Consider the following 14,552-nt stretch of genomic DNA (forward strand, 5'->3'; position numbering starts at 1 on the left):
ATTCCTTATGTTGTGGTGGGTTCTTGTGGCTTTTTGTTTGTCTTTGTTGTCAGCCAATGCAGCAAACCATGTATTGTGTTCATCAATGATTGCAATATTATACGCGACATTTATATCCAAGTTATGCGAAAAGTGTATATGAGAAGTATATGCACTCAAATCAAAAATTTCTGGGCTGGTTTTCTGTATTGACAATACTTTTTGTAAACAAAATTAGATTATGATAGTTCCTACAATCGGTATTGTTAACGATTTTAACAATATTGCGGAAATTCGAAAGTTGTTTTTGTTTTCTATGTTTGGAACAAAAGATGGTATTTTTGGATTTGGATTACAATGTTTGAACAAAACAAATACATTTTTGGAACCAAAACATATATTTTTGATCCAACAAAAGCGAAAAATATTTTTTCTCTGCGTGTACCGTGCTACGCCGCATAGTCGCCACATGGTCAGTTTTGCCGAAGAAACAGGCGACCATTTGCTTCGAATTGCTTATTTCATGAACAACTTTCGTTGGATTTGGCTGATCTTCGAAGACCTCCATGGTCGATTGTTGCTTTGTTTCGGGCTCATACGCCTAGATCCATGATTCGTCACCTATAATGATATTATACACAAATTTGGAGAACCCCCAACACTCCTTGCACCAAACGACACGAACCTTTTTTGAAGAGATTCTCAAATTGTGGTGGATCTAACGAGATCAAACATTTTTTTGACGGACAGGTGTTTATGCAATATCGAATGTATGCTGGTGGAAGATATGTCCAAGGATGCCTCTATCTGACAGCAGGGACGTACGCAGGATTTCATTTCGGGGGGGCCCAACTTGACCAAAAATTATGAAATTAAAAAATGTTGTGTAGCGTTACATAAAGCTATTTTAAAGGGTTTTTGGTTGATTTTATATGAAATATTAACACAAAGTATATAATTTCAATAGAGAGAGTTTACAATATTTTAGATATAACTTTGAAATTTGGAACAGAGTATAATAAATTAGTCTTTGGGTGTTTAGAATTGAAATGAACCATATCAGAATACGTTCAGTATAGTCCCCATACACGTTCAGTATAGTCTCCCGCCTGGTATTTTGAAGATTTTAACCAAATTCTCCAACGCAATTGACGTAATAACTAAAAAATCTTTCAAATGAACATTACCCATGTAGGTTAACGTTTTAATGTATCCTTGAATTTTTGACCACCTATTTCAAAGATTTGCAGTACTTCTACTTCTTTAAAGTACATATCCATGTATCACACATTAACTTCAGTCCCATTAAAAAAGTTTTGCCTTATTAAGTTATCAATTGAACACATTTTTACCACGGATACTGATTCTGATAAGAAGATCTATCTAAAAACCTATTAATGTTATTTGTATACCATTCATTAATTGAAATAAATAACTCCAAAAAAGAATAACTCGAAAACGCGAGTGCAGATTGGACTTGTACCGAACTATTTATTGTAAGAAAATAATATTCTTTTATGTCATAAAAACACCAAAATTTTACTATTTTACCAGAAGTGATAGAGTCCATGCAAGCCAACTAAAAAATTCAGAAAATTTTTAGTAGTAAAAATGTGTAGATGCTTGCAGGGTCTGGAACATGCATTTAGAAAAATGGGAAAACATTTTTATCAGGAGTCGGGCGATACGACTCATAGACTCCGAATTCTACTCGCAGTACTGTTTGAGACTACGAAATCCACATTCGGTCTCGGCAAAATTTTAGCTAAGTGCACATTTTTTGAGTTACCGACAAAAATCGGTAAAATTTAAACGCAAAATTATGAATGAAAAGTTCAATAAACGTTGGAAACAGTCTTACTAGCGGTAGAACTTTACGATTGCTTTTTATTCGTCGCAAACATACCGAAAAAAATCGGTAATTACAGAAATTATGAGCATTTTACCGACAATTGTCGGTAACTCAAAAATTGATTTGGAGAATCGCTCTAGTGATATCCCAATGGTTGTTGTTCCGCCTTATTTCTATCTTAATTGTACGATTAGATGTTTATGAACTCGATGACATTTAAAACTTTTCAAGGACTATGAATTCTGTCGGCACAGCGGAGGCAAACTTAAGGGTGTTCTACACGGTATGTATTATGCATATCGACTGTCACTTTTTACAAATCAAAATTTTGTACACATGGTGTGAACCATACAGTAATTTCAATGCATGAAAGTGATATGTGTATACATATGTATTTTTTTCGATTAGAGCGCGCTCTATTTATTTCTGTATCTCATAAAGCAAACAGCTGTTTTGTTTGTTTGGGTAATGTCAGCAACTAGTTACAAAAAGGAAATAAATGAAGAAACTACCCAATATTAAAAATAAATAAAGAAAATGGATAAAGATAAAGACACAAAAGTAAGTATTTCCATATATTAAAACAAACTATGAATATAAAATGTATTTAATTGCAGGTAGATTGGACGAAGGAATCCATTCTGGAAATGATCAATTTGTGGCAAAACTACGAATGTCTGTACAACCCAAAGAACAACTTATACCACAATAAGCATTCCCGATACAAGGCTTTTAACGAAATCGCTGAAAAATTAAAGATATTTAATGAAGCCATTGGACCAAATGATGTCAAGGTTTGTATGAATAACCATACGTACATATGCATGCTGGGCAGATGTTTTGCACGGTGTCGTCGATCCAAATGGTCTTTCAGAGTACATGGTAAAGATAGTAAGCTAAACGAAAAAATGATGGAACACTGCTCCGCCGTTCTTCCACTTCGCTCTAGAGTTTTGCAGGATTTGACAAATAAGCCATAAAATGATGCTTAAATGGCAATATCTGCTACTAGTTGTGTCTGTCTATTAAACTAGTGGAGTTTTGTGCTCTTGTCTGTTGTCTCCATATCAAATCATAACAATATGAAGATTAATGATCTCAAACATTAACAATGCCATGGCAGATTTGTAAGCAAATTAGTGAACTCCCATGATGAGCAGGCAACTGCCAATTTGTCAGTTGCTGATCATTATTTATGTATATTCTGCTTCGTAACGAGGGAGTTTGTAAGATATTAGAATATTGTGTTTAGCCAGTGTTTTAAAGGTAGTTTGTGTAGGAAGATTGAATTCAGCAATGGTGGATTTTCTAAAACTAATCAAAAACTGTATTGCAGAATTCCTTTTTCCTATAGAAAGAATTAAATCTATAAAAAACTTTATTTCAGCGATCTTATTCTATAAAAACCTGATTCGGCAACGTTTTCCTATTGTTGTTGTTGTAACAGCATATGATACATTATTTTTTCTGCTTAATCTGGCTCTGTGTCTATCTCCAGTTTTAGAAAAGTGGCTGCTGCGATGGGTTGTTACCATAAAGCTACTAGAGTGGATTGAGTAGGTTTGGCAGAACAGTTAAAAAGGTGCAGAGTGTCGTTTACGGTATGCTGGTTAGTTGTTTTGCACCGTTTCATTAATCCTTAAACTTAGAGAGCTGCATCGTCCCGAGCGTAGTTAAGCCAAATCTACTCTGGTTTGTCGTGGCACCTGACACTCCTCAGCTGATATGTATTTGTTTATGGCATTTGCAACTGCATTTATGTGAATGCTATTCAAACCTGCTTGATAGGCTTGCTGATCTTGGGGTCCTGTTTTTTCACGTTTGACCTCTCTTTCTATATCGTTAAAATCCCTCCTTACATGCCTGGGTCCTATCTACTTTATTGTGATTACAATGGCTCTCACGGCAACACAAGCGCAAGTACTGCTGAACTTCACGAGGAGGCACCCTGTTGCAGTTCTCAGGGCGGCATTGTGACAGGTGACATTTTTTCCAGCGCGTTGTACTTATATTCGGGACCACATCACAGACCGACCAATCGCGTTATAAATGCTGCCTTCTTGGGAATTGATGAACCTTGTTCCTACATATCAGCCCGTCGCATATGGCTGTGGAATGCGCGGATGACATGAGCATACTATCGAATGTGATGCCTAGAATCTTGGGGTAGTTAGTGATCGCAATTCTTCCACCAGCTTAGTGCTCACCTGCATAGTCCATGTGGCCGTAGATTTAGTGGCTGATTTTTGCATACTCCTCGCGTGGAAAAGTGTGTTAAGATCGGTCAAATAAGAGCTCAGTCTTTCACAAATAACATCAGGGAAGGTTTTGTTGTAACAGTGTTTATTATGGTATGTTTGTTCTTCTGGCTCTAGGTCTATCTCCAGTTCCAGGAAAGAGGCTGCTTCGATGGGATGTAACCACGGATCCACTGGAGTTAGACCTTGAGGACCTTGTTTCTACATCTAAGCTTGTCGCATGTAGCATAGGTAAGAGCGGACAACTTGAACATATTCTCGAATGTGACCCCAAGAATTTTTGGGTAGATGGCGATCTGAATTCTGTTGCCATCAACCATGACATTCAACTCTGTTCTCACATGTCGTCGGTGTCATGCTTAAGTGTTCCATACGCCATTTTTGACATTTTGAGATAAAGGTACCTTCCAAGGTTTTGAACCATGCACTTTCAGATTTTTTGGTCGGTTTTTCTTTATCTCTTATAGTTTCTGAGATATTCATATGCCAGTATGTTCCATATCCGCCTTGTGACCCAAAAAATCTTGTCGTTTTGTTCCATATCCATAAAGCCTGGCGTATGGAACAAAACAACTTTGAACTTTTTAATTCCATATCCATGTCGTTTGGCGTATGGAAAAAAAGAGACAAAAACGAATTGTTCCGCACCAAAAATGATGGCGTTTGGAACAAAAAATTGCCCATTTTTGCCAAGTTACGAATAATGTGGCGGCGTATGGAACAAATTGTTTTAAAGGACTTGGTTTAAAACCTGAAGAATAATAGTTTCTAAATTCAAATATTTTTGAATATTGTATTATTATATGAAAACGAAAATTTATCAATCGTTTAAACAAAAAATCTCTAGTTTAAAGACACAATTTTGATGTAAGTCCACAAAAATATACGCAAAAACGTCCATTCTAGTAGTATGGACGACGACTACAAAAATGGTATTATAAGAAAAACGAGTTTAAATGTTTTACGTTACCTTAGAGATGCAAAACATCAATCCGTTTTGTCCGATCAATACAGTCGTGAACTTTCAAAAAGTAAAGAGCTTAGAAGTGGTTCAGGCGCTGACGATGTTTAAGTGCCAAATGCTTTTTGGTTTCCTGAACTTAGTTTTCTGCAGGACCATATTAAAATAAGAAAAGGAAAGAGCAATTTATTTGTAAGTAGTAATTTAAACTATATTCATCATTTTCATGATCATCATGCATAAAAAATGAATTTTCATTCACAGGATCAAAGCTGTTCATCAATTGAAGACTCTGCTGAGTCAACTCAATTAATGGAAGACCATTTGTCTCCTGCACAACCATCTAAAAGGCCAAAAAAGGAAAACATCACGCCATTGTCATGCGACAGAACAAACAGAGAAGATGCTGTTCTTGAAGCAGCTGTTAATGTCTTAGAAAATTTAACTAGCTCAAAGAACATTAATGATAGAAGCAAAAATGAGTCCTTTTGTAATTTTTTAAAAGAAGAGCTAGACTCTATAACTGAGGAGAGCATTATAGATGAGTTTAAAGAAAAAATAACTGCAGCACTTTTTGATGCCAAAAAAAAGCAAAGGCTGCTACCTAGTGATAATAAAACATATTATGAATATAGTTATGTTTTAGATGAATAACAATTTTATACTTTGTACAACAAGCTGTGACCTGATAGATTAATGTATCGTCACCTGAAATGCCTAAAGGAGTAACCCTCAAAGGGTTACGTCTTTGGGCAAAAGTGAATTCTCAATCTAAGTTCCTATGTATCTTTGTCATGACCTGATAAATTAATGTATTTAATAAAACTTGAAGTGTTAAAAAGTGAATTCTCAATTTAAGTTCCCATGTTTCTTTACCATGACCTGATAATTAAAATATGAATTAAACACATTATTTTTTATTAATACAGTGTTTGGTGGTTCTGCCCCTAAGGCAATAGTCACATGCAATGCATTTTTATTTTACTTTTATTTATGTACTTTCTAAAAGAAACAATGTAAATTTTTAAAACGTTTTAAAAACATATTTTATTTTAACTATTTTTTGTACGATCAATATGCGCCTCATTGAAATAGTAGATTTAGACCCCAAGTATGTATAAGGAAACTTCATGAAAATATATTCTTATTTTTTATAACATATCAAGTTTTTTATTTATAACATTAAAAATTAAATTTTTTAATAGCATCCTCTTGCCAAGGAACTGATCCAATTGTGTTGAAATATTCGGAAAATGTATCCCGTATCTTTCGACATTCATCACCAGTGCGGTTGGCTTGGCACCTTTGAAGGTTTGTAATACATACTTCGTTTCGCCAAGATCCATTTTGTATATTTATAGTTTTGGTATTTTCTGAATCCACCAAATTTGAGTCAAATACTTCCCGACTCCTAATGAAGTTGTGCAAAGCACATGCTGCCAATGTTATTTTTTCAACTTTATCAACAGAGAGGTCAATATCTCTCTGGAACACTTGGAATTTACTAGCCAAAATTCCAAAAGCATTTTCGGATACTCTTCGAGCCCGACTTAGCCTGTAGTTGAATATTTTGTTATTATTGGCAGACCTTTCACCATAGGGTTTCATGACAGTCGAAAAGCGTCATCTGCAACAAATACGTAAGGCACAGTTTTATCCGTACCAGGCAAAACTTCGTCGGCAGGAAAGTCTAGGAGATTTTTAGATATAGCCTCAGACAAGGACGACTCATTGAAGACTGCGGCATCATTTGCTCGCCCGTTGGAACCAACATCGACATAAAGGAATTTGTAATTTGCATCCACAACGGCCATCAAGATTACGCTATGGAACCCCTTATAATTGTAATAATAGGATCCATAGTCCTCTTTGCTTTTAATTGCTATATGCTTGCCATCTAGAAAAAGAAAGATGTTTAAAATGTTTTTGATAAATTTTTGCGTTATTACCGATTGCACCTTAACAAAAAGGAAAATTCCATTTTAGCTCAAATTCTTCCGCAATCCTCTTCCATTCTTCACTTTTGCTGGGGACCTTTAATATATTAATCTGCCTAGTTTTACTCTTTGAGAAAATATGTTTGAATTCATACATACCTTGAAGAATTCATCTTTTAAAACGGAGTAAATAGCATCGAGCGTTTCTGGTACAATTTTGGAAATTGCTGCGACGGAAATTCGGAATCCGTAGGATAATTGCAAGAATCTCTCCCCTGTGGCCAAAAACCTTAAGGTCAACAGCAATCTTAGAACAAATTTAAGATGATGAGTAATGTTAAAATAGCCTTAGGATCTCTATATTTACCTTGCAGCACAAGAAATAGCCTCCCGCATCACAGTGTTTTGCTTTGAAATTATAGGAGACACTTTTTCCAATAATTCAGAGAAGGACTCATACGACATTCTCGCAAAATTTTTGAAGGACTTTGGGTCTTCCAAACGAAATTCGTTGATGGCCATTGCTGAGAACCCTAATCCCGAATCCCTTCGCAGCAACCACTTATGACTCCACAATGCCCGAGCCGTTGTCAACTTTTTTCGTAGTTTTCTTTTTTTTGCTTTGATTGCAGAAACAATTGCAACAATGCTGGTCACTAATTTAACTTTTTCCAAGCGTTTTGCATTTATTTTACCCGTTTGTTTTAACATTTTAAAATTTTCGGCAGACGTAAATAGTATTTATATATTTTATATGTGTAAACAACAGCTGATTGAAATAGTTTGTTTACATATATAGGTTATGTCATACAAAAAAACATAAGCAGGTGTGAAAGCAAATATTATAAATCCTATGTAAATGTCTAAATTTGACGTACAAAAAGAATTACATAAATACGAAAAAAGTGACAGTCGATATGCATAATACATACCGTGTAAAACACCCTTTATGAAAATTCATAACTTTTGTTTTCTCGAAAACAAGTAAGAAATTATCAGTCGCGTTTGCCGACATCCTGTATGAGTTGAGACTTTTATCTATAGACAGTTCGAATACCTGCTTCATAACAAAAATCTTTGTCCTAAAAATTGTGTAGTCAGGGTGTTTCAGAATTTTGTGGCCTTTTTTGGACGTATAAACTTTCCGACAAAAATATCAAAGCATTTGGGTATAAAACTTCACGATTGTGGGCGTTGCGAATAAGTGATTATGCTGAGCTCATAAATTTGACTTCGATTAGAGCGCAAAATTTTGTACTTTTGTGGAGAAGATACCTTAAAGAATGGTTCATTTTGGACATAATTTTGGAAGTCATTCCTTTTGATAGTTATGGTGTCAAGCCGTTATGTTAGTTGGTCATGGTAAGATTTAGAGCTTTTGAACCGTTATGTCAGGAAGCATGGACTTACCACGAAAAATAGAATATCGATGTAACCGATGTAATGGATTCTCGAACAGCCCATAAATTGCACTTATGTTGAAATTTTGTGAGGGAGATATTCCGAAGATGTTGTCGCATATAGACCCTCTTGGTACTTGATATACATATGTACGTCCGGAAGTAATTTTAGGATGTTCACAGTTTCGGTGAAATCGGATATTGAAATTTTGTGTGGGAGGAGTGAACCGATATAATCCATATTCGAACGTAATCTATGTCTCGAAGAAATCGATTTGGACCTTCGAGAGTTATTGTGCGCACCATTTTAGCGAAATATTTTGAAGTCTTGTGGGAAATAAGGAATGGACCGATATGACTTAAAGTTCGGTTGATCCGTTCGAGAGTTCTCATGCTCTCGAGCCAGACAGAAGAACGAACTGGGCTAAATCGGCGCCAAATTATTTGAAGCGGCTTTTGTCGAAACATATGAGAAATCAAAGGCCATTATTTGAAATTACAGCAGATTTTAATACCATTTAACCAATGTTTGAGCATTAATTTCATTTACGGTTGTTTTCAGCTACAATTTTGTTAATGATAGGAAAAAAATTCTGCTATGCTACTTATAGCAGATATTAGCACTTTATGACGCAAAGCAATAACTTTTTCTCCATTAAAAAATTATAAAAAAAATTAAGGTAGTAAAACCATTTTCTAATTGGTTTTAGTGGTATACTCCACGGAAAACACTTGATATATCGTACATTTTGTCCAGTAAACATGTCATTTCATGCACTTCCAATCCGCACAATAATAAACTCGTCATTTTTTGAATGCAGAATGAGTTTAAAGCCTCAAGACCTTTATATTCATTATAGAATTCCTCGACCCTTTATTATTTGACAGTGAAATTACATGAGATAAAGAAGTAATTCAGACTCTACTGGAAGTTTTTCTCAAAAAGAGTATTCAAACAAAAAAATTAAATATTTCTTAAGGTAGAGTTAGAGTCGCTGGAGCAAATATTTGCCTAATGTGACCTTACCTTTAGACAACTTGTTCATACAGTACAATTTTAATACATAAACTTCAGAACAATCTAACTTTTCCCCAGTGACCCCCCCTGCGTGCGTTCAATGTTTTTGGCACAACGGACTTTTTTAGACGTCCTTGGTTTTTGATCGATCGTCCGCCGCGATTGAATTCATTAAACCAGTTTATCACAGTGTGCTGCCGTCACATATTCCAAATTTTACTGAAATCGGACATATATAGCGTGTTTGGTGCATCAAATACATTATATCGGCCAAATATATATGGGAGCTATATCCAAAGCCAAGGCTATGTGGTTCCTTTAATTTCGGGATCCTCAAACAACTGATAACATCAATTGTACTTTGTGTTGATTTAATCCCACTAAAATTTTAACCAGAATTAACAAATATCAAGTATACATCGAATAATATATTCAATTATTTCGAATGAATTATTACTTTTCCACTTATTTATAATCACATACTTACAGCCAGTTTCTGTATGTCGAAAGAAGAATGTGTGCGAATGAAACACGCCCGAACTTTAGGTTTCGAAATAATTTTACTTTTGCTTTAAAACAAAAAACAAATTTGAAAAACACACAAGACACGCACACATTCTTCTTTCGACATACAGAAACTGGCTGTTAATGCTTTGAGTCCATTAGTCAGTAACAAATATATATATATATATATTGAGTTATTCAAACCAACTTTTGTTAATATATAACACCTTGATAGGATCTTGAACTAATATTAGTCATTAGGGTTATAACTTTTTTGCAATTTTTGCAAATATCAAAAATACCACCGCATGGCCGTGTAGAGCATGAAAAACTACTACGAAATGCGGCGTAATTTTTTCTCTATCGCGTAAAAGTTTCCGCACCAAATGCATTGAAGTTCAGTAATGCATTATTTAATTTTATTTGTTATAATGACATATACGCTTTTCGAATTAACTTATTAATTGTTTTAATCTAATTTAAAATCAATTTCGAACTATTCTGGACCAATTAGTTATAAAATCACGATATTTCAGAGCATTTAATGCACCTTTGACAATATTGAAATTTTTTGTTATTCTTTATAAACTCGCGAATTTTATGTTTATATTTATTGTACCTATCGGACAAGCGAATATGTGGTCATTTGCAATGAATTCGCGAAAGTTACAGACTGTTTTTAATGAATTTGCCTGTGAGAATTGTATTTGTTTTCTATAAAAATTTATTCAAACAAAGCAAATTTAAATTTTTAAATGAAAAAAAATATCAAAGGAGCTTTAGTAATCGCAGTCGGTGCGGAAACTTTTTTCACCGAATCGAACTAAAACACGCGTTTTCGTTATCAGGACAATATTCCGCACATGGTACTGGCGTGGTATTTTTTTGGTTATACCCCTATTAGTCATACATTATTAAAACTAAAATGAATTTGTTGACATATAAACTTACTGTCTTTAATATGAAAGGCTAAATTCTGCACATTTTTTTCTTACTTGGTGAGGTGAATTAAGGAGGGGAAGAGAGAGGTTAGCATTTGGGATTTCAATCATGCAAAAGCCTTTGAAACTACGGTAGGGATGGGTAACGAGGCTCGAACTTCAACAACATCTGAAGTTTGGTTGCATTGCTCTGTAGGATTGACTTTGTTTCATCAACTTTATCTTGATTCTGGACCACTAAGGGTACAGTGTTGGCCAGATAACTACCCCACCCCCCAGTTTTTTATTAATTTTCCGGGAGTCGTTAAATTTGTTTTCTTGTTTATGTTCAGGATGATATATAGTTGTGATCAAGACGGATACGAACCCCCCTTCCCGACTGATTGCTAGGATAATCAATGGCTCCCCTAGTCTGGCTTGTCTCGAACAACTTTTATCGATATATCTTCCCCCGTTCGAATAATAGAACACAGCTTCATGCTCGCAGAGGATAATTATCATCCTCAAAACTGTTTGAAGGATTGGTTTCGAACATTACACCCCCTGGAAAAAAGGGACGAAGTCCAGAATCTGATAAGCGAAATGGAGGAGAGCGGTGTTATGGAACCGTCGTCGAGTTCCTGGTGTTCCCCAGTACTTCTGGTCAAGAAGAAAGATGGTAGTACAAGATTTTGTGTGGATTACAGAAAACTGATTTATGTCATCAAGAAAGAGAACTACCCGCTCCTAAGAATCGTTGACGCACTGGACGCATTATGCGGGCTGTCATGGTTCTCTACTCTTGATCTGCAAAGTGGTTACTGCCAGGTAAAGATCACCGAAAGAGATAAGGAAAATACCGCGTTTGTCGTTAATGCTGGTCTCTGGCATTTAAATGTCATGCTATTCGGGATCTGCAACGCCCCGGTCACCTTCGCAAGGCTGATGGAGAGGGTGCTGAAAGGATCGCTGTGGAAGTCGTGCCCTATATACTTAGATGGCATCATAGTGATGGGACATACCTTCAATAAACACCGCAACAATTTAATATGCCATTTAGATATGACACCATTAGCCGGATTTAGCCCATTATCAGGTTTTATTTGCTAAATCCAGTCAAAATCTGCCAGATTTCCCATACAAAAATAAATCCTCCTATTGAGTGGATTTGTTTTAAATCTGGCATAAATCCTCGTATACAACTCTGTTTTTTGCAACATGTTGCTAGAAAATACAAAAAGTTGCAAGCTGGCACAAGAAACAAGGTAGATGCATCGGTGAATTGCTACACTAAAAATAATTTAAAATGTAAAAATTTGTAAACAAGGCGGAAAAATTAAATTTGTTTTGATGTACAAAGTTGATTTTAATCAACCAAGACTAATATTTATGATGTCTAAACGATAAAATAATTCGTTTATTTATTTTAGATGGGCAAACTGCGATAAAATAATTCTTTATTTGCTCTTTAGTTAGCATTAGTAGCATAATGTGCTAACATTTTCAGTATAAAAGAATAAATTTGTAATTTGACGTATGTTTTTTGAGACGAATTCAATTAAAAAAAATCGTTTGACGTTTCAAATTCGTTCAGATGGGCTGATGCATCTACCTTGGTAATTGTGCTATGAACAAAAATCAGCTGACTGCCATTTAACTCCTAAAAATGTATATCTAAATGCAATGAGATTTGTACTGGATTTATTAAATCCAGTCGAGGATTTATGGCTAATCTAAATGAGCTATAAGGGATGTTCTCCAGCAGCTATCGTCTTCAGGTCTATAGCTGAATCCAAAGAAGTACAGCTTCTTCCAGCGAGAAGTGAAGTTCCTGGGGCACTATGTAACGACGCAGGGCATACCGAAGGATAGTGAGAAAATTAAAGCCGTCGGAGATTGGCCGCAGTCCCAAAATCTCAATGAGCTGCGAAGTTTTCTGAGTTTCTGCACCTACTACCGTCGATTCAGTGGTTCGTAGAGGTTTCAGTGGAACAAAGACAAGGAAGAAGCATTCCAAAAACTCAAGGAAATGCTATGCACAGTTCCTCTTTTGGCGTACGTTACACCAGGTGGGAAATTTGTTCTAGACACAGATGTGAGTGCATACGGTATCGGTGGTGTCTTTTGCCAAGAAATTGACGGTCAGGAAAAGGTCATCGGGTACTGTAGCCGAACATTGTCGAAGCCTGAGAGAAATTACTGTGTAACGAGGAGAGATTTGGCGGCAGTTGTGGAGAGCGTCAAGCTCTACCACAGCATTTCACGCTAAGGACCGATAATTCAGCTCTCCGATGGCTGCTTCAGTTTAAGAATCCGGAAGGTCAATCGAAAGAACATGGTAAAGAACATGGAATAACATGGTAATGCTGATGTCCCTACTCGTCGGCCATGCCAAATAGAATGCAGACATTGCTCAAAGGCTGAAGGCAAAGATACTATCGTTGATGTCCGGGTACTGTAGGTTGAGTTTTGCGAAGATTGGTCGGCGAAACAGCGAAGATATACCATCCTAGGCAAAATAATTTCGACTATTGAAGAGAGCGAACAACCTAGTGGCAAAGAAATAGTGTCCGAAAGCCTCTTTTAAAATCTTATTAGACCCAGTGGAACAGAGGTTCAAAAATATTTTCGCCTGTGGCACTTTCTGTTTTTCAGAAAGTATTTGCATATTTTTACAGAAACGGTTTATTTTCATACAAATTGAAAATATTTTTGTAAAAAATTGCGCGATTTTTTTCAAAAATGTTTTGGGCTGCGGCGCTTTTCGTTTTTCAGAAAGTATTTGCATACTTTAAAAAATTTTACTTTCTTAAAAATTGAAAAAATTGTTGTAAAAATCGCGCAATTTTTTCAAAAATATTTTCACCTGAGGCCCTTCCTGTTATCCAGAAGCTATGAGCATATTTTTACAAAAACTTTTTTAAGTAGTGAAAATATTTTTGTAAAAAATCGCGCAATTTTTTTAAAACATTTTCTTAAATAGTGAAAATCGCTTTACAAAAAATCGATTTATAAAAAATCGCGCGATTTTTTCAAAAAATTTCGCCTGCGCCCCTGTTTTAATTTAAAAATGGTAATTGAATTAAATACAAATTTTAAATATTTTTAAATAACTTTACATTTTCTTAAAATAAGCAAATATTTTTGTAAAAATCGCACGATTTTCTTTTTAATATTTTCTTCGGCGCTTTTCCACTTCCGACACATCACCGATTAGCTTCATAAGCCTGCATTCATCTAAATGGCTACTAAAAAAAATATATATATACACATCCGGCTGGCAAAGTTTTGTTGAAATGTTGATTTGTATTGGCTACTACTTAATTTTCTTAAAAATGTTGAATCAACTATAAAAATATTTTCGAAATAAAATTTATTTTGTAATTTTCTTCTAGATTCGAAATAAAAATTTTATTTAAAAAGAATAAATTTTAAAAACGGAATAACTCCCAGTTCGTCCGTCTGCCTGGTTCGAGAGCATGATAACTCTCGAACAGACCAACAGATTTGATCCAAACTTGGATATCGGAATATTTTGTCCAAACTTTCAAGTCACATCGGTCCACTACTTCGGACACTTCCCCCACAAGACTTCAAAATGTTTCCCTAAACTCTCGAAGGTCACAGATTCCGATCGGAATGGTTTCAATTTCGTAATTCCATTTCGATCGTTTTTGTTTTAGCTTCTTCAGATTTCGATCGATTTGGTGAATTTCGAAAATT

General features: G+C 35.3%; 1 protein-coding gene and 1 long non-coding RNA gene across 4 annotated transcripts in view; one reads left to right on the plus strand and one right to left on the minus strand.

Moving 5' to 3' along the window:
- The first annotated feature begins 2,095 nt into the window (after positions 1 to 2,095).
- LOC141399702 (uncharacterized) overlaps positions 2,096 to 14,552 on the plus strand; it is a 46,001-nt gene continuing 33,544 nt past the window's right edge. Inside the window, exons 1-5 of one of the 3 annotated variants that reach the window (XR_012411907.1) lie at positions 2,096 to 2,114; positions 2,240 to 2,392; positions 2,449 to 2,625; positions 5,065 to 5,242; positions 5,315 to 6,209. Coding sequence is in view for 2 of the 3 variants with exons in the window: in XM_073978923.1 (XP_073835024.1) it covers positions 2,369 to 2,392; positions 2,449 to 2,625; positions 5,315 to 5,704 (591 nt within the window). In the remaining variant the exon portion in view is untranslated. Of the gene's footprint in view, positions 2,115 to 2,239; positions 2,393 to 2,448; positions 2,626 to 5,064; positions 5,243 to 5,314; positions 6,210 to 14,552 lie in introns of those variants that run through there. The other 2 variants (XM_073978923.1, XM_073978924.1) reach the window with 2 other exon arrangements.
- LOC141399703 (uncharacterized) lies at positions 6,190 to 7,937 on the minus strand. Its single transcript, XR_012411908.1, has 4 exons — positions 7,355 to 7,937; positions 7,147 to 7,294; positions 7,000 to 7,084; positions 6,190 to 6,947 (listed from the first exon to the last, which is right to left on the minus strand). It is a non-coding gene; the product is annotated as an uncharacterized lncRNA (long non-coding RNA).

This window comes from Musca autumnalis, unplaced genomic scaffold (assembly GCF_047663935.1).
Source record: "Musca autumnalis isolate F117 unplaced genomic scaffold, ASM4766393v1 scaffold_3, whole genome shotgun sequence".
Classification (NCBI taxonomy): domain Eukaryota; kingdom Metazoa; phylum Arthropoda; class Insecta; order Diptera; family Muscidae; genus Musca; species Musca autumnalis.